This window comes from Mesoplodon densirostris, chromosome 4 (assembly GCF_025265405.1).
Source record: "Mesoplodon densirostris isolate mMesDen1 chromosome 4, mMesDen1 primary haplotype, whole genome shotgun sequence".
Taxonomy (NCBI): domain Eukaryota; kingdom Metazoa; phylum Chordata; class Mammalia; order Artiodactyla; family Ziphiidae; genus Mesoplodon; species Mesoplodon densirostris.
The window spans coordinates 76310990-76330107 of record NC_082664.1 but is presented as its reverse complement, the minus strand read 5'-3'; the positions used below and the strand labels follow the sequence as shown (position 1 = coordinate 76330107).

The following is a 19118-nucleotide window of genomic DNA, read 5'->3' as shown; positions in this document are numbered from 1 at the left end:
CACTAAGTTCTGCTTAGAGAAAGTAGAGCTGCCTTTTTTTTTTTTTTTCCTTCCTTGCAGGTCAACCACACCTCGACCAGTGGGCATTACTTCTCCATCACAGTCAGGTAGAGACCATGTTTTGCCCAAATATCTGTGTGAGATGAGTAAACATCCTTTTCCCATGTGGAAGATGGTTTCCTCTCAGAAAGTATAATGTGATTTTCCGAATCTTATGTATGATATGAAAAGGCCATACTCCTGGACACTCACTTGTAACATGTAGGCTAGGCAAAGCAGGGCGCACCATTGATGGCAACTTTTCATTCTGCATTTTATTCCCTTTCAGTTACTCCACGACCCAGTTCTCAGCATAGCAGCCAAGTGGTCAGGTGAGTAGAAAGCTACACAGCAGCATTAGAACTGTTGGCAAAAGATGCAAGATGAAAGAAATGCCTAGATACGGCTGAGACAGGGACTGAGGAGACTTTATATCTGTGTAAAAGTTTAATACCAGGTTTGTTTTTTCCTTTTTGTTTTGCCTTATACAGTCGGTCCTCCTCAGTGGAGTCTATCCCTTATAGAGGGGCTGGCTTTAGTAACTTGGGACAGGTAAGAAATATTCACATTGTCTTTTCAGATTGAGATTTCTAATGCTAAATTAAAGCCAGGGTTAAAGCAAGAATATTAAACTTATATCGGTTTTGGCATGAATTATCTGATGCCTTGCATGGACTCTCTTTCAGCAATTCAGACCTGATGTTAGAAGCTGACCTAATTCATGACTCGGAATGAATAGGGGTGAAAATAGTGGACTGCATTAACAGTGTCCATCATGTTCATTTTGGAAGGAATAAAGTGTGGATCTTTCCTGGAGTCACGTACCCACTCTGGGAGAAAAACATATGCTTCAGTGTATAGCCATAGCATGAAATATGGAAGCCAGAGAATCAGGATATATTTATTAATGTTTATTATTTGTCCCTCAGGGAGCCAGAGCGCTGCAGGGAAGGAGCACTCCAAGAGACTCTTTTACTGGTGAGAGGGGCAGGGTAGGGGAAGGAGTCAGAAGCCAACACATTCTGAGCAGATACCAGCAGATTTCTGGTTTTCTGTGCATAATACAAATGCCATTTTACTGTTTCTCCAGACAGTGGTTCCAGGTATCCAAATACAACTTTTCAAATAATGATATTTCTGTTCTTAAACTGATAAGGGGAAACTTGAAACTTGAGTATTAGAAAGTCACTGAAACCCTCTGGTCAGGAGACGGAAAGTAACTTTTAAGTAAAATAATTGACCTGGATTTTAATTGCCACAAGATGGCAGTAGAAGTTAGATCTAAAAGAAAGATTAACTAGATGCCAATGTTAGCCTGAAGGGTATCTGGCTTTTTCACTGTGTATCAAACACAAAAATATTCCAGTGAAGAAATATTTTGGTTCCACCCACTTAATTTCTTGTCTCTTTCCCCTTAGAACTATTACTGTTATTACTGTCTTTCAAGGCATTGGTCAGCCCATAGAGTATACTTGGAGAGGATTTCCCTTTCTTTCTCAAGAGGCAATTTTGAAATTCACAGATCTCTTCCTGGATAACCATTTTTGAAATTCACCAGATAGCCTCCCTCCAGTTCTTTCCTATTCACCCCTTTGAAATACGTAGGTGCTCTAGCCAATTTATTTCTGTCAGGTTAGTAGTAATACTCTCTTTTATTCCTGATTTTAGTTATTTGAGGCTTTCTTCTTTTTTCTTGGACAGCCTGGCTGAAGATTAGTCCATTTTTTAAACAGTTCTAAAAAGGAAATTTATTTTAAAAAAATTTTTAATTAAAGTATAGTTGATTTACAATATCATCTAAGTTTCAGGTGTACGGCACAGCAATTGAGATATATATATATATATCCGTACCATCTTCCAGAAAAAAATCGAATGAACTTTTTGGCCAACCCAATACAGACATATACATACATATGTATGTATATTTATATAACTGAATCTATATATATATATATATATTTTCAGATTCTTTTACCTTATAGGTTATTATATAACACTGAGTATAGTTTCCTGTGCTATACAGTAGGTCCTTGTTGGTTATCTGTTTTTTTTTTTTAATTAATTAATTTATTTATTTATTTTTGGCTGCGCTAGGTCTTCGTTGCTGTGCGCGGGCTTTCTCTGGTTGTAGTGAGCAGGGGCTACTCTTCGTTGTGGTGCTCTCATTGCGGTAGCTTTTCTTGTTGTGGAGCACGGGCTCCAGGTGCGCAGGCTTCAGTAGTTGTGGCACGTGGGCTCAGTAGTTGTGGCTTGCGGGCTGTAGAGCACAGGCTCAGTAGCTGTGGTGCGCGGGCTTAGTTGCTCTGTGGCACGTGGGATCTTCCCAGACCAGGGCTCAAACCTGTGTCCCCTGCACTGGCAGGCAGATTCTTAACCACTGTGCTGCTAGGGTTATCTATTTTATAGATAGTAATATGTATGTGTTAATCCCACCCTCCTGATTTATCCCTCTCCCCACCCCACAGGATTGGTCAATTTTGTTTATCATTTCAAAGAGCCATCTTTTGGTTTTCTTGATTTTTCTCTATTATTTTTCTATTCTCTATTTCATTTATTTCTGCCCTAATCATCTTCTTTCCGTCTGCTTTTGGGTTTAGTTCTCCTCGTTTCTTAAAGTGGACGGTAGCATTATTGACTTGAGATCTGCTTTTTTAATATAGACCTTTACAGTTATAAATTTCACTCTGAGCACTGCTTTCACTGCATCCTTTTAAGTTTTAGTATGTTGTGTTTTTGTTTTCATTCATCTCAAAGTATTTTCTAACTTCTGTGATTTTTTTTCTTTGACCCATTAGTTACTTAGCAGTGTTGATTATCCACATAATTGTTAATTTCCCAAATTTCCTCCTGTTAATTGATTTTAATTTAATTTCATTGTTGTTGAACAACATACTTTGTATGGTTTAGATCCTTTTAAATTTATAGCCTAAAACATTGTCTATCCTGGGGAAAGTTCCCTGTACACTTGAAAAGAATGTGTGTAGTCTGCTGTTGTTGGGTGGAGTGTTCTATAGATATCTGTTAGATTTAGTTGGTATATAGTGCCATTTAAATCTTCTGTTTTCTTGCTGATCTTCTGTCTTGCTGTTTTATCTATTATTGAAAGTGGGGTATTGAAAGCTCTATTGTTGTTGAATTGTCTATTTTTCTCTTCAATTCTGTCAGGTTTTGCTTCATGTATTTTAGGACTTTGTTGTTAAGTTCATATATAAGTGTTATATCTTCTTGATGGGTTGACCCTTTTGTCATTTTGACCTTTGTCTCTAGTAACAAGGTTGTCTTAAAGTGCATTTGTCTGATATTACCCATTCCAGCTCTCTTTTGTCTACTGTTTGCGTGGAATATCTTTTTCCATCCTTTTACTTTAAACCTATATGTGTCTTTGAATTTACAGTGAGTCTTTCATAGACGATGTATAGTTGGATCTTTTTTCACCATTTGGCCAGTTTCTGCCTTTTAATTGGAGAGTTTAATACATTTATATTAATGTAATTATTAATAAGGAAAGTCTGCTTCTGCCATTTTGCTATTTGTTTTCTATGTGTCTTTTTTTATTTTGCCACACCACACAGCATGTGGGATTTTAGTTCCCTGACCAGGGATTGAACCTGGGCCCCCTACAGTGGAAGCGTGGATTCTTAACCACTGGACCACCAGGGAAGTCCCTGTTTTCTATATGTCATATGTATGTTTTGTGCCTCACTTCCTCCATTTTTGCTGTCTTTTGTGTCAAACAGCTATTTTCTAGTGTACCATTTTACTTTCTTTCTTGTTTCTTTCACTATATTTTTTGTTATTTTCTTAGGGATTATAATTAACATCATAATTTATAACAATCTAGTTCAGATTAATACCAAACTTAATTTCAACAGTATACAAAAGCTTTTCTCCTATATAGTTCCATTCCCCTCTCCATTCCATTGTGCTGTTATTATATAGATTATATCTTTAAAAATTGTGTTCTCATCAACATAAATTTATAATTATGTTTTATGCAGTTGTCTTTTAAATCAGATAGGAGGAAGTTACAAAAATACACTTATACTTTTATGTTTATCAATGTAGTTATCTTTACCAGTGATATTTATTATTTCTTCATGTAGATTTGAGTTACTGTCCGGTGTCCTATCACTTAAGCTTGAAGGACTCTCTTTAGTATTTCTTGTAAAGCAGGTTTGGTAGTGATGAATCCTCTTAATTTTGACACTCATCTGGGAGTGTCTTAATTTATCCTTCATTTTTGAAGGATAGTTTTGCTGGATTCAAAATTTTTGATTGACAGTCTTTCAGCATTTTGAATATGTTATCCTCCTATATTCTGGCCTCCATGGTTTCTGAGGAGAAATCAGTGCCAGTTTTATTGAGAATCCCTTTCATGTGATGAATGGCTTCTCTCTTGCTGCTTTCAAGTTTCTTTTTTTGCCTTTAGCTTTCAACAGTTTATGATGAGTCTAGGTGCGGATCTCTTTGATTTATCCTCTTTGGGATTTGTTGATCTTCTTGGATGTATAGATTAATGTTTTCATCTAATTTGGGAAGTTGTCAGCCATTATTTCTTCAGATAATTCTTTCTGCCCTTGGTCCTCTCTTTTCTCCTTCTGGAACTCCCATTTTGCACATGCTGGTGTGCTTGATGGTATTCCACCAAGGTCTTTGAGGCTTTGTTCATTTTTCTTCATTCCTTTTTCTTTCTCTTCTTCACACTGGATAATCTCAATTGATTTATCTTCAAATTTGCTGATTCTTTTTTCTGACTTCATATCTCTAGTGAAGTTTACATTTTAGTTATTGTACTTTTCAATTCCAGAATTTATATTTGCTTCTTTTTAATATAATATTTCTTTATTAGTGTTCTCTATTTGATGAGACCATTCTCATACTTTTGTTTGGTGCTTTAGACACGGTTTCCTTTAGCTAACTGAACATGTTTAAAATAGCTGATTTAGGGACTTCCTTGGCAGTCCAGTGGTTAAGACTGTGTTTCCACTGCTGGGGATATGGGTTCGATCCCTGTTCAGGGAACTAGGATCCCGCATGCCTGTCAACGTGGCCAAAAAAAAAAAAAAAGAACCGCTAGTTTAAAGACTTTGTCTTTAAAATCCAATGTATCTGGGCTTCCTCAAAGACAGTTTCTATTGCTTGTGCTTTTTTCCTTTACATAGGTCATACTTTCTTGTTTCTTTCATGCCTCATAATTTTTTGTTGAAAACTGGACAGCTAAATAATATAGCATGGCAACTCTAAGAATCAGATACTTCCTCCCTTCCCAAGGTTTGTTGTTGTTGTTGCTGTTTGTCATTGTTTGTTTTGTGACTTTCTAAAACTGATTCTGTAAAATCTGTATTCTTTCTTGTGTGGCCACTGAAGTCTCTATTTGGTTAGCTTAGTGTTCAGCTAATGATTGGACAGAGCTTTCCTTAAACACCTAGTACCAATAAATCCTTCAGTGTTTGCTGAGGAACTGTGTGTTGGGGTGCACCTTCAACACTCAGCTGACGACTGTGCCTTAGCTTTCACTTTCTGCTTGTATGACCTCAAGGTAGTCCCAAGGTGAGAGCCTAGGGCCTTTTCAATCTTTCCTGAGCATGCACACAGCCCTGTGCATGCACATGGCCTAGATTCCCAAGAACTTGTTGTTCCTTTTCAAAATCCCGGTGGACAGGTCATTCCACAGCTTTTCCTTTTATGCTTTTTGGTTAGCCTATTGTTTGCCCCAACTGATATTCACCTCCTCAGGCAGCCTAAACAAGTGCCTCTAATTATTTGCAACAAACACTCCTGGAGAAAAGGCTTTTCATACTTGGTGAACTCTTAAGCTCCAAGTCCTGGTAAGTTTGGCTCCAAGTCAGGTCAAATAAAGGCAGCCTTGCAAGTGAAGTCTTCCAGTGAACAGCTAGGCAGGTCAAGTATGACAATTCTCTGGGAATGAGGTTTTGAAAGAGCTCCAACCCCATTCCATCCCCTATGATGACTGCCAAACTGTTGATTTTCAAGGCTACCATGGAGCTGGAGAGGGAGAAATGGGAATAGGGCAAGTTAAAATGTCACAAAACTCACTGTTCTTACTCACATTCAGCTGTTTTTCTGGAATAAACGTTCCCCAGATTGCTAAAAGCCCTTTGTTAATTTCCAGAATTCAGAAGAAGTTGATTCTGACTGTTTCTGCCAGTTTTCTCATTCCTGTTATGGAGAGAATCTGTGGAGGTCCTTACTCTACATTTTTACTTCTGTCACTCCCAGCCAATTTAATGACCCTTTGTCTTTAGCCATCCTTTCTGATAATCTTCACCTTAGAGGGGAAACCAAGGACAGATACATTAGAGTGCAACAAGGCAGTGATGGATCCTTGCCCATAAACTCATGAAAGGAAGAGGAAAGCACCTTTATGATCCACTGCTAGGTGACTTGTGGGCTTTTTCACTTGCCATTAGCCCCCAAGTCTAACATATATACCAAAATCTTTGATCCCCTGTTCCTTTGCCCTGGCCCCCCAAATACCTGGATCTCTTCTTGGTTCATGAATTATCTCATAGGCTCATTTTTATGCTTTTCAGAAACCCCTTCACCAGCTTCCACTCACAGCCTATCTTATAGGTAAGTAATACTGCTTCCTTTCACTTGAGATCTGTTCCCACTGACATTCTGCCAGCAGCCCTGTGGTTACTTCTCCAATGGCCTATACCACTGAAGTTTATAATCTACCTTGTAAACAAAAGAGAAGGTTGAACAGTACTGTGTCTAATATACATCTGAATTACTTAATTGTATTCTGAGTTGCAAGCAGGGGATTCATTTCCTCTCTGGTTTAAATGTGTAGGCCCTTCCTTTACACATGGCTTTTACTTTAACCTTTCCTTTTCTCTGCTGATGCTTTTATTTCCCCTCCTTAGACCTTCATCTGCCTCCTCCGGACAGGGGATTTTTTCTTTCAGACCATCCCTAAGTGGTGGGGATTCAGGTCAAACAGGAGTCCTCACCCCCAATAATTCAGGTAAGTTAAATAACATTCCCAAAGGAGTGGAGCTTCAACCATTGACATATACACTAAAATGAAGATTTTCAAGGGGCAAAGAAGTTGGGATTTTTACACCCCAGCCCCTGAAAAAAGCACTGTCTCAAGTTTAACTCCTTAATATTCTTTAAGAGTTACCCCATTTCCTTCACAGTGAAGGCAGGCTTTGGATTGTGCCTAAATATCACTCATCCTGTCACCAGGAGTAGAGTTCTGCTCTTTAGCCAGAAGGTTGGCCTGTAGAATTAAACTGGCTTTTTGTTTGTTTCTTTTGAGATCCCTATGTTGCAGCATTGCTGGGAGCTTAGTGCTGAATGAGAATGATAAAACCAGCATCATTTTTTCTCCTCATGTTTTCCCAAAAGGTACCTCTGCTACCAGTCCTTGTGATAAGGGGCTGTCATCTTTCATAGCTCACCAAAATCTTTATATTGTCTCTACATCTTTCTGCTCATAGTTAAACTCAAATCTCAGACCTCTGTGTCACCACCCCATCCTCACAGTAAAAGAATGGACTTTATAACCCACCTCTTGAATTGCTTAGCTAACAGTCTTTTCCCTTCTGAGTAGTGTACTGCAGACTAAGAACCACTTATTTATCCTGATGCATAAATAACAATACTGAGAAACTGCCCCAGGTAGTTATCTTTCACTATTTAATTCCATCCTCCAGGTCAGAGGGAGAGCAGAACCACACTAGAGGGTCTTCCTGGTTTCCAGCTACCAGCCCTACAGGTGAGCCCTGGCCAGTCTAACTGGTCTGCTCATGAAAAACTCACACAGTTAGGCCTGCACACTTAATGCCTCATTCTGGTCTCTTGTTAAAGTGATAGAATATAACCAGTGGAGAATGATGTGGTTTCAAGTGTGGTAACCACAGGTACACAGTTCTCCAGAGTGGTGTCACTCTGATAATATGACTGTCAGATTACCTTCCTGGTTTGGGGTTTAAAAATTAGGTCACATAGTAATGAAAGGTTTTAAACTGAGAGGTCTTGGCCAGGGTGAACTAAGGATGTGGACACAAATGACATTCCCAGGAGTTTCACAGAAAGGGATTTTCAATGGAATATATATTTTGGATAGAGGTACTGCTTGAACTAGGAAAAACCATTTTCATTTCTCCAAAGAGCAACAGCAGAATAATGTTTTGTAAATTTATGAGACTATGATTCTGATCCAGGAAACAAGAGGAAAAGAGCATGGGAATGAGAAGAGAGGTTTGTAAGGAGCTCTATTAAATGAAAAGTCCAGTCTTGCCTTTTAAGTTCACTTTTACACCTTGGGTTTTGAGGATATTTAGGCCAAGCTCCTGGTGACCTACTAAGGTAGGTAAATATTTTGCTCTCATGTTCCAAAATTCCCTTTATTTTCATCAGCAAGGAATTAGGGTCTAAGCCTTAACAGACAATGCTGGGGAAATAACATCCCTCTAAGACCCTTGTAAATGGAGGGATTAATCTACAGGTGAAAAAAAGACTTAAGAGACATAAACCATCTGCAAATAAATGGCCTCCAGTTGGATCTTGATTGGAACAAACTAAAAAAACATTTATGAGACAGTTGAGGAAAATTGAATACTTAGTGGACATTTGATATTAAGGAATTGTTAATAGTGTTTTTTTTGTAGGCATGATGCTATTGTGGTTATGTTTTTTAAAATAGTCTTTATCTTTTGGAGATGCATACTAAAATACTTATGGATAGAAAATTAAATGATTGTCTGAATTCTGCTTTAGCTTAATCTAGTGGAAAGGGGCAGTGTGAGAAAGTAGAAATGAAAGAAAATTGGCCATGAGTTAACTGTTGAAGTTGGGTGATGAGTACATGTGAGTGCATTATACTACTGTTTTTGTATTTTTTGAAAATTTCCATAATAAAGTTAGAAAAAGAGTTATTGAAGAAAGTACCACTTCCCCAGAGGCCTAAGAACTCTGACTCCCTGGTAATCATCTCTGGGTATGGTAGTCATGTTCCAGGCTTCCCAAAACTGTTTGATTTTCAAATATTCGGCTTTATCACCATAAACCACGGAAATGCTCCAGTTTCATAAGTAGCAACAAAGCCTTTGTCGCATTAGATGTATCAAATCTTAGTTTGGAAAAGTTAGTTTTCATGAAATGGAGAAAACTATGGGGAAGCAACAGCAGCGGTTTACTGTCAGGATAAACTTCATATAATGACTTGAGAGGGCCTTACTTGCCCTTTTTGTTACAAACACCCTTAACTGCCTTCCTGTCCTGTGCTGCAGAATCTCTACCAACAGAGGCAGATGGGATTAGCCAGGGGGAGAGAAGCATGGAACACTCCCAGATAGACCATCTTCAAGATCTGATCTATACATACTGCTGAAGGACGGATGGTAGCATCTCATACTCATTTAGGTGTGATGGCCTTGGACAATGTACCCCTACCTTGTTTCCTGGTTTCACTCTGTACCTTCTCTCTCTCAATCTTAACCCTATACACCCTGTATTACTTCCTATGAAAATGGTCAGGTCAGAGCTTCAGGAAGATGTTTATATCTCTCCCACAAGATACAGGTAGCTCCCTTATTTCCTGCAATTTGAAACAAGGTTATAAAAACAATTCTTGGCATCATTGGGGGTGGGCGGTGGGGTGATATACTTATTAACCATGTTTTATTTCTGGATTTCACTTTTTAGCTTTGGATATATTCTCCCACTGCCGATGTTAACAAGCCACAACACTGTTCCTTGCCCTAATTTATTATACTTTTTCTATTTGCCTATTGTTTCCTCTGTGCCTAGGTACTATTAAGTATGTTGATTTTCCTTTCTGTTTGGTAATGGGTGGAGACACAGGCTTACTAAAGTACACAGATAATGAAATAAAGAGGATGTCCTTTTATTGCTACTGCAACTCTATTGGTATTACAAGCTCTCAAATGGTGGAATGGGCAAAGAACACTACCACTGAGATCAAACATTTATTCTTCTTTGGGTACTAAGGGGTAGAAATGAGGGATTAAATGGGTAGGCCACTGGCAGGCATACCTTAAGCAAAAACATTGGAAAAATGTAAAGATAGCATCTGCCAGAAATAAATTTGGTCTTGGGAATGACCTTGTAGCTGAATAGGATCCCACTACCCTTTCTGAAACTGAATTTATTTTAAAGGCGTTTCTAAACTCCCTCTCTTCTGAGCAAGAGCCTGTGCTGTAGCAGGTGCAGAAAAAAGTCTGCCTAGTGATAGATATTGATCTACTAACTTTTCAAGTTTTTGTTCTTTTACTTTACCTCAGTATATCCTGCCGCTTCAAAAATAAATAAAAAGCACACTAAATCAGAAAGTTAATGGATTTGGCTCCATTTATCTCTAAACCATAGAAGTGGCAAAGTGGAGGTGAGAGAAACAATTTTATTTTTGGCCTTTTTATTATTATGCTAGCAATTTGGGGCTTTCCACTTTTTTATTTCTAGATGGTTAACCCACTGATACCTTTATATCTGACCCCAACTGATGAAAACCATTCTAAAACATCAATTAATTCAGTTAAGGACCATGGTCCCTCTGTCTCCAAGACAGATTGTATAAAGTGAGGGGAAAGTCTCTTTTCTGGACACATTAAACCAACACCAAAAAGATAAAAAAATCAGTCTCTGAAAAAAAAAAATCAGTCTCTGTCAAGCTAGGCAGGAGGGACTGTCAGGTTTGTAAAACCAAACCTGGAACCTACCTGCACTGTCCCTCTGAACAGTAGAAACCATTCCCTCTCCTCTCTACCCCTCAGTAATTCTAATTCTACTTTTTTTTAAAGGACATCTCCCCTAATTCCCACCTCCAATAAATATCCAGTCTAAATTATTCTCCACCCAATTATTAAACTTTTTCACAAGCTCCGGGGGGAAGATTTACCCTGAGACAAATAGTGAACAGAATGGGGGTTTTGGAAAGATAAAAAGGTACAAGGCATAGTGGTCCAGTATTAGAAATGAAAACATTCTGCTCCCTGTGTGACTCAATAAAGCAGCAGGAAAACATATAAAGTCAAGCTGGTATAAGGAAGAGGAAATATTTGTGATTGACTGGGACGTACTGAGATTCTTGGCTGCATTATGTGTGGACTTGTGCTCAGAGAGAAAAGAAGGGGGGTGCAAGGCAGCCTTATACTTCAAGGAAAATGGTGGGGTGGGACTGGGGGATGTACTGGAATCTTTACTCCTCCTTTCTAGTCCTCCATAGATGTAGGCCAAAGCCTGGCCTCTCTGTAGTACACTAAGGGGAAAGAACAGCCGATACGAGGAGAGCAAGAGCCTTTTCCCGGCCCCATAGTTTGGACCAGACCCATAGCACTCTTCTCATTGAGGCTGGAGGCCTGGATTTCTGCCCATCCAATCCCCAGCTCGCTTTGTCCTCCATGATCATCCTCCCCGGTCCACCCTTACTACATCCCGCTGTCCCCCACCCTCAAAAACACAAAGCTTTTCAGTTCTTTGCCACAAGGTAAGTAAAAAAATGTGGTTTCTTTGTTTAAACAGTTACTAAGTTGGTTCGTCTTTTAGTAACAGACCTCCCCTCCCCCAGTGCCCCCTCAGTCCTGGATGATCACATCATCATCATCGTCGTCGTCTTCTTCCTCCTCCTCCTCTTCATCCCCGTCATCTTCTGGCAATTCTTCCTCCTCCTCTTCCTCCTCTTCATCTAGACAAACCACCACTTCAGCTGGCTCAGGTAATCGAGAGTCAAACCAATCCAGTACCTGCTGGGTGCTAAGCCTTGATGCCTGACTCAGTTGAGGGATATCACTTTCCCGTAGCTGTTGGTGGGTTCCCCAGTACCTCTCCAAGGGTCGTATATCTGGTGGGGGTGGGGGGATCGGCAGAGGTGGTGTCTCAGCCCATTCATTCAAGGAGCGGGTTGAAGGTGGTGGTGTGGGAATTGCTGGATCCTGGAAACTAGGGGCACCAGGTACTGCGTTGTCCCGAAACCATTTTAGTTGCCCATGCTTCAGGGCATAGCGTGTGTCACCAAACCACTGAATAATCTCAGGCCGAGGTAAGCCAGTGATCTGCTCTAATTTATGGTAATCCTCACGCCGTGCCCACTGGCACTGTAAAAAAAACGATTTGAGGATAGCCAGCTGCTCTTTGGTTTTGCGCTTGGTCTTTCGCTGGCGTTGCATATCTGGGGAAAAGTACTCTGCAGGGCCAACCCTACCGGGTGCTGAGTTATGCCTTAGCCCCTGGGGCCAGGCTGGCTCCAGCTGTGGGCGTAGTGCCTGTTCATTGGGTGACAGTGGCTGTGGGATACAGCCCAGCGGCTGGAGGGGTTTAGAGGTGGCAGTAGCTCCATTAGCCAGTACCTGGAAAGAGGAAGAAGAGGTAGAGGAAGGAGGAGTCACATTAGATGTTGACTCCTTACAACTACTGGCAAGTAATGAGACGGGTGGGGGCTTATCCCGAGCACGGGGCTGGTGGACAGCTGTGGAGTGGTTCCAGGAAGCAGTACCTAGGCCGTGTGACTGGTCAGGACCCTTGCCTGCCTGCTCCTTAGAGAGGCCACTGCCTTGAAGATCCTGCCAAAATTGTGATTGGTGGGGGAATGCCCCACTGCCAGGTGCCATCGGGGGCTCCTTTGCTTTCTGGTGACTCAGTGGCTCTGAGGGCTCTGAGGGCTCTACCTTCAATCCTTTCATCTGGGTGGGCTCGCTAAGAGTCAGGGGAACTATTCCAAGACCAACTTGTTCTGGAGGTGGCACTGGAGAAGGAGGCACCTCCTCTGGGGGCCGCCCTGCATGATGAGTAAAAGAGAGAAGGGATTTGAAATGGAGTTGGTCCCGATGGTAGACTACTCGGGCTCGAGTCTCTTCAATTTCTTCGGATGACCAGCTAATGCCACAGCGGAGGCGCTGGGCCATAAACCAAGTCTTGACTTTCTCCATCTGCAGCCCATAGCGTAGGCAGAGAAGAGCAATGTCTGCTAAACTGGGATAGGGAAAGTAGCTGAAGGTTTGTAGCAAGTGTTCATTGCCATCCAGCTCACTGGTCTGGGCTGCTTGGGTCCACACAAGTTGTAGCTCCTCAGAGATTGGAGGGAGACAGATGAGCCCCGCAGGGGAGCTATTAAGACCGCTGGCCTCTTTATTAGGAGGCATGGTGCTTTCTGATTTGTGCCCTTCAGAGATAGCTGTAATAAGAAGAGAAACAGCTCGATCACTGGGGCTCCTCTTTCAACCCATTGTTCAATTTCTACCAAACAAAACGTTGGACTCCAAAACAATCAACTTCTACGTGTACTGTGCTGGATTGCTTTTAAAGTGCATAACAATTTCTCATTTAATTTTCATAACCTTGTGAATCATCAGAGCCTGCTATAATTCCCTTGTAAGTATGAAAAAACCAAAGTCCATAGAGGTTAAGTTATCCCAAGTCACAAGACTACTAGTGAGTGTTGTCACCAAAAACAAAATCTGACTTCAGAGGTTAAAAAGGAAAACATCCTTATAGCCTTTATCTTTCCCATTCAAATTCACTCCACCCTCTAAGTTAATGGAACAAGAGTGACAAAACTAAGACTCACCAAGAAAACCAGAAGAGGTGTAATCCCAGAACACTTTAGCTCTTAACAGATTATCTCTAGAGTTATCTCTAGATTCTCTCTAGAATATGGAAAGGTTAAGAATACAACGTGTGAAAATCTAGAAGGTAGGATAGCAGTCCCTCTGCCCAGCCCCCTTTTCTTTCCCTTCTTTGTGGGCGAGTGTTAGGGGGAGGGGATTGATGGGTTTTTTTTCTAACTCTCAGTAGGATAAGATAGGTCAGCTATCTGGGATAAATGGGGCTTGCTCCTCCTCGGTTTTGGTCTGGTTAGGGTAGAGGGAGGGGAACTTTCCTACCCCTGTCATCCTCAGAACAAAGGTTATTCCCCTCCCCCCAGCCTTTGTCTCTTCCAACTGCTGAGTCTCTCTCCAGGGAGCCTAGAGAGCTCCCTCAGACCTTAGCAGCCCCTCCGCACAAGACGGGAGGCCCTCAGCTCTTATCTTTTCAGTCCAGCTTTCTTCTCAGGACCAGGTGGGCTCTCTCATTATAAACTGTAACGGGGTCCTGCAAGCTACCCAGCAGCACCAGGGCTCCCAGGGTCATCGTGGGTGTGGGGACTGCAGGGAAAGCCTCTGACTACGCTTCATTCTTGGAAACCTGCTCAAGCTATTTCCCAGAATAATTCTGTTGACCGATTTTTTTTTGTTTGTTTTTTTGGCCATGCCTGGGGCTTTTGGGATCTTAGTTCCCCAACCAGGGAGGAACCCGTGCCTCCTGCAGTGGAAGCACAGAGTCCTAACCACTGGACCGCCAGGGAGTTCCCTGTTGACCAAATTTTAACTCGGCTCCCTGTGTGCGCATTAGAGACTTTAAAACATCTGTCATCCTTTACTCTTAGAGGAATCCCATCTGAGTTTATAAATATTACTTCTGATATGTTATGGATAGGACAGGATTCCGATATAAATGCTACATGATGAATTGAGAAAAATCTCAAGTCCAGAAAGTTACACATAGTGCAGTGTAATATCGGGGATTTTATATGATGAACAGAAAACTTCGGAAGCATTCTAATGGGTGTCACCGTTCCCTTTTAACAAGCAAATCTTAACAAACTGAAGGCCATGCAGACCCTAAAGGCAGTACAGCTTGAAGAGAACCTTAAAAGGGTAAATGAAGGCAGCATGGCATAGTGGGTTAAAATACGATTAAGGCCAGCCTGCAGTTTGAATCACAATTCTGCCACCAGCCATGTGATCTTGGGCAAAAGCTACTGAACTTATAGGAGCCTCAGTTTCCTCATGTGTAGAAAACGTTGCATGTATGTAAAGTTACATATATTTTTACAGAGCACCTACTTTGTGCTAGATGTCATGTGTAGGCGGGGCCTAGAGCTGTTAGAGGTGGAGGTCTGGGGTGAGGCAGATTTGAGGTGAATCGCAGCTTCTCCACTCCCTAGAGTGCTCGCTAAGCTTTATTTTCCCATCAGAATAAAAGGAGGCCATAACAGTGTCTACCTTGCAAGTTTATGACTAAATCAAAAAATGCAACTGACGTCATGCCTAGACCAAAGTAAAGGCTCAGTAAATTAGAGCTTTTATCATTGCTTCAGCCTCACGGGCTGATTCTGATATAAGGTAATGCTCCTCTTAGACAACAGGGGAAGCGAGGCAAAGACTGAATCCTTTAAAATGACTGTTTCAGTCTGTTATTGCAGTCTTAATCCTAATGAGCAGTGGAGGAAACCAGGGTGTCTCTGATTTTGTACTTTTTTTTTTTTTTTTTTTTTTTTTTTTTGCGGTACGCGGGCCTCTCATTGTTGTGGCCTCTCCCGTTGCGGAGCACAGGCTCTGGACGCGCAGGCTCAGCGGCCATGGCTCACGGGCCCAGCCACTTCCGGTATGTGGGATCTTCCCGGACCGGGGCATGAACCCGTGTCCCCTGCATCGGCAGGCGGACTCTCAACCACTGCGCCACCAGGGAAGCCCCTGATTTTGTACTTTTTATATTTGGGGAGTTGGATATAATTCCAGAAAGGATTTTGAAACTTTTAAAAAGTAGCAAAATCACTGCTTTAGAATTGAATCCATAATTTGGATATAAGTTCTTTTTGATTACTAGGTGAATTGCCAGTGTGGTAGCTCTACCTTTACCCTCCAGGTCCATCCCAGACACAGCTGAGGGGCTCTGAGGAAGTGCTTGCACAGCCAGGCACTAAACCACCATTTGGAAATTGTGGCCCACCAGGAACACCACCAAATCTAAGCTGGAGAACACTTGATGCTCCAGCACTTGACATCCACTTAACCTTGTCTGTGTCCTGTTTTTTAAGGTCACATAACAGTTTAGATACGAGGAAAAGGTAGCATAAGGAATAAAGCAGTCCAGTGTGAGGATGAAGACTGCCAGACAGGAAATAAGGCAGGCACAGCTATAAGCCCACCAGGAAGCATTTTACTTTCATTCATGTGGTTTGCTATCAGATTCCCATATCAGCTTGATATTTCAGTATAACATACAGTAATGCAAAGGTCATATCTGGTATACTGTATGTATCTACAGTTTTCCAGTGACACAAAACACAAGTCGTGGAAGACTTCCTGATACAGAATTGTGGCTTAAATCAGGGCACAGCTGTAGAGCTGGTACCTCCCTGGAAGAATCTGGCTTTGATATAGGAGAAAACTATCCAGGGAGTGGCTCATGAGAACTATAACAAAGAGGGTAGACCCTACAGTAATCAAAACCACAGTGAAGACACTATAGTGTCTTATGTCCTTGTACCTCATTTGGAGAAGGGAGAAAAAGGGAAGGAAAGCTGGAGAAATAAGGACTCCTCTGGGCAGAGGTGGTGGTGGTGGTATTATCAATTCTGAATTATTACTAAACTTGTATCCATGCCAGATATGCCCCACTGCTACTTAAAATCATTAATAAAAAATACAGTCAGGGTAACACCCTATTTCCCTTTGGGCTTTCCATACCCCTGAACAAAAGGCAGAAAAGAATGGGCTGCCTTAAGCTTCCAGTGTAGGTGTTCACACAATCCTAGGAAAAAGAGGTCTTCAGAACTTGAACCTAGGCTGGGAATTCCCTGGTGGTCCAGTGGTTAGGACTCCACACTTCCACTGCAGGACTGCAAGGGGCATGGGTTTGATCCCTGGTGGGGGAACTAATCCCGCATGCTGCACGGTGCCAAAAAACCCTCAAGCCTAGGCTTATGGTTAAAAGCAGGAAACAGTTCAAGTGAGAGACCAGATATGAGGCTGCTAAATTCCCTAAATCTTTATTCAGAGAACTGAGGTATGTTTCTGAATGAAATGTGTTTTGGTGATAGTTTTCAAGGGCCTTAAAGGACTTTTAGTGATATTCAATTCATGTGCTTCTCAACTTTTTTGATCATGAACCTCTTTGAAAATCAGAAGTTATAAACTCTCAGAAAGTTATGACTTACCGCCCCCCTGCCCCATAAACATTCACACTTATACATTACATAAAGTATAATCTCGGGGGGTTTGCTGATTGCCCAGAAGCCCTGGTTAAGAAACTCTGCCTTATGTCCTCCCAACTTAATAAAAGCAATGGTGGTAATGCTTAAAGAGAAACAGTTTATGAATGAATGGAAAGAATGTTTGGAAGACTCAAGAGAATTTGAATTAGTCTAGAAGCTACTAGGCATTGGTGATATTAGTTGGAGAGAGTGGAAGTGAGGGGTATTCAACTGGGCCAAAAGCCTGGCTTAACTGACCCCTACTGGATTACATTATCAATACCCATAGTGCACTGGAAACTAGAGACTGGTAGGCTACTCTAGTGTGGCAAAGTCAGCTGCTTCCTTCAGCTGCCCTATGTGCTTAGGCCAGTTGTGTGTAATTCCAAACCTGCTTAGGCTCATTGTTTTTCTGTATATAATAATTAAACATCACATAAACCTATGAAAAATTAGTGCATTAAGAATTGTTTCTGGGAATTCCCTGGGAGTCCAGTAGTTAGGACTCCGTGCTTTCACTGCTGAGGGCCCAGGTTCAATCCCTAGTTGGGGAAGTAAGACCTCGCAAGCTGCACAGAGCGGCCAAAAGAAAAAAATTGTTTCTATGAAAACAAAGTCAAATGCTTTGGAAAGACATAATACAAAGGAGTGTACATTAAAAAATTTTTTTGATTTGGGAGTAGGCAAGAAAACTGTAAAAGACTGGAGGGGCAGGGGATTTTAAAAACTCAGAAGTATTCTGCACTCAGATTGCTTCAAAAGTGTTTAAATTCTCACTCCACTTTAAAGAAACCAAACGTGGAAATCACAGATGATGAGAGGCAGTGGCTCCAGGCTCAGGCTGCACATTAGAATTATCTGGGAAACTTAAACCAGGGCATCAACCTCCTCATTCTGACTTAATTAGCCTGGACTGGGGCCCAGGCATAAGTAGTTTTTAAAAAGTTCTCAGGGTGCAGCCAGATTTGAGATTCACTTATGTAGTTTATACTAGAAAGACAATTGGGACTGCCAATCAGCATACTTACATAAAGAAAACGCCTGGACACTAACCGAAGAGATTGGTGAAATGAACGTACTTTTAATGACAGTTCTTAAGATATGTATGCATCATTTAAAAAATTCCCAACTTTAACTGGCTTTTTTGTTTTTTCGGAGTTTTTTTTTTGTGTTTTCAATTACTGCCACCTACTTATCCTAATCATAAAAAGCGCTTCAAATGTATGGTGAGAAGGGGGTTCATATGATAAAATATCACATCTGGGCCCTCATTACCAAATAGGTCTCAGCTTGAGTCTTCTTTCAGTTTAGAAGTCTCAGATTAGGACGCAACACCAGGAACCTCTGAGGACTCAAGTTCTCACTTTCCTAGTTGGTTTTCTGAGTATGTCTGGGTAGGGGTCAGAAGGGGCAGTTTCTCTTAAACCTTGCATTCCCAAAGGCCACTGCTCCCCAGGAATAAGGCCAGGTTTCTGTACATGTGTTGAGGTCGCTAGGAGGTAGTCATGGAGGGGAGGAGGGGAGGCCTGGGAAGGAAACGTTTCTCCTATCCTCCATTTCACAGGCAGTCTAGAAGGCTCCAAACTGGGTCAGAGAACAAAAAGTTCCTGCACTTGGGGCGATGAGCCCCAGGAAGCAGGCGAATCTCAAACCCTCCCCTCGCCAAGGGCGTCCCTACCCAGCCTTCCCCTCCTCCCTACACACCCACTCACCCTCCCCCAGTTACAACAGGGAACCGAAAAGTCCAGAGGAGAAAGGAGAGAGAACCAGGCGACTTCGAACCTAGAATTCTCCTCCCCCCAGCGCGGGGATGGGGCTCCGGGGGTCGGAGATCATACAGGGGCTGGGAGGGGAAGTCGAAGGGGCTGGGGATCACTCACCGCAGTCCGGCCCGGGCGGCGGCTCCCAGCCTCGCACCATGGGCCGGGGGGAAAGGGGGAGAAAGGGCAGGGGGCCTCCGGGGTGAGAGTGGGGTTGCTGCCCGGTGCGGCCTGCTCCGAGCCCACCCGCGCGGAGGGCTGGGACCGGGACTGCCCCCCCCCCGCCCCCGAGAGCGCGCCCGTCTAGCCCAGCC

General features: G+C 42.1%; 2 protein-coding genes across 3 annotated transcripts in view; one reads left to right on the top strand and one right to left on the bottom strand.

Moving 5' to 3' along the window:
* The window catches only part of RNF212B (ring finger protein 212B), a 22540-nt gene extending 12581 nt beyond the window's left edge, over window positions 1-9959 (top strand). Inside the window, exons 8-15 of the mRNA XM_060096461.1 lie at window positions 61-107; window positions 329-371; window positions 531-591; window positions 969-1017; window positions 6594-6633; window positions 6930-7030; window positions 7725-7786; window positions 9303-9959. Coding sequence (XP_059952444.1) covers window positions 61-107; window positions 329-371; window positions 531-591; window positions 969-1017; window positions 6594-6633; window positions 6930-7030; window positions 7725-7786; window positions 9303-9368 — 469 coding nt within the window. The 3' untranslated portion in view covers window positions 9369-9959. The remainder of the gene's footprint in view (window positions 1-60; window positions 108-328; window positions 372-530; window positions 592-968; window positions 1018-6593; window positions 6634-6929; window positions 7031-7724; window positions 7787-9302) is intronic.
* On the bottom strand, window positions 9098-19118 carry HOMEZ (homeobox and leucine zipper encoding). 2 transcript variants are annotated; one of them, XM_060096459.1, is made up of 2 exons: window positions 18925-19118; window positions 9098-13201 (listed from the first exon to the last, which is right to left on the bottom strand). In XM_060096459.1, exons 1-2 carry the CDS (start codon window positions 18962-18964, stop codon window positions 11607-11609), a joined length of 1635 nt encoding a protein of 544 aa, XP_059952442.1. In that variant the 5' UTR covers window positions 18965-19118; the 3' UTR covers window positions 9098-11606. The 2 variants fall into 2 exon arrangements, with proteins under 2 accessions (XP_059952442.1, XP_059952443.1); XM_060096460.1 differs by lacking the exon at window positions 18925-19118 and adding an exon at window positions 13595-13733.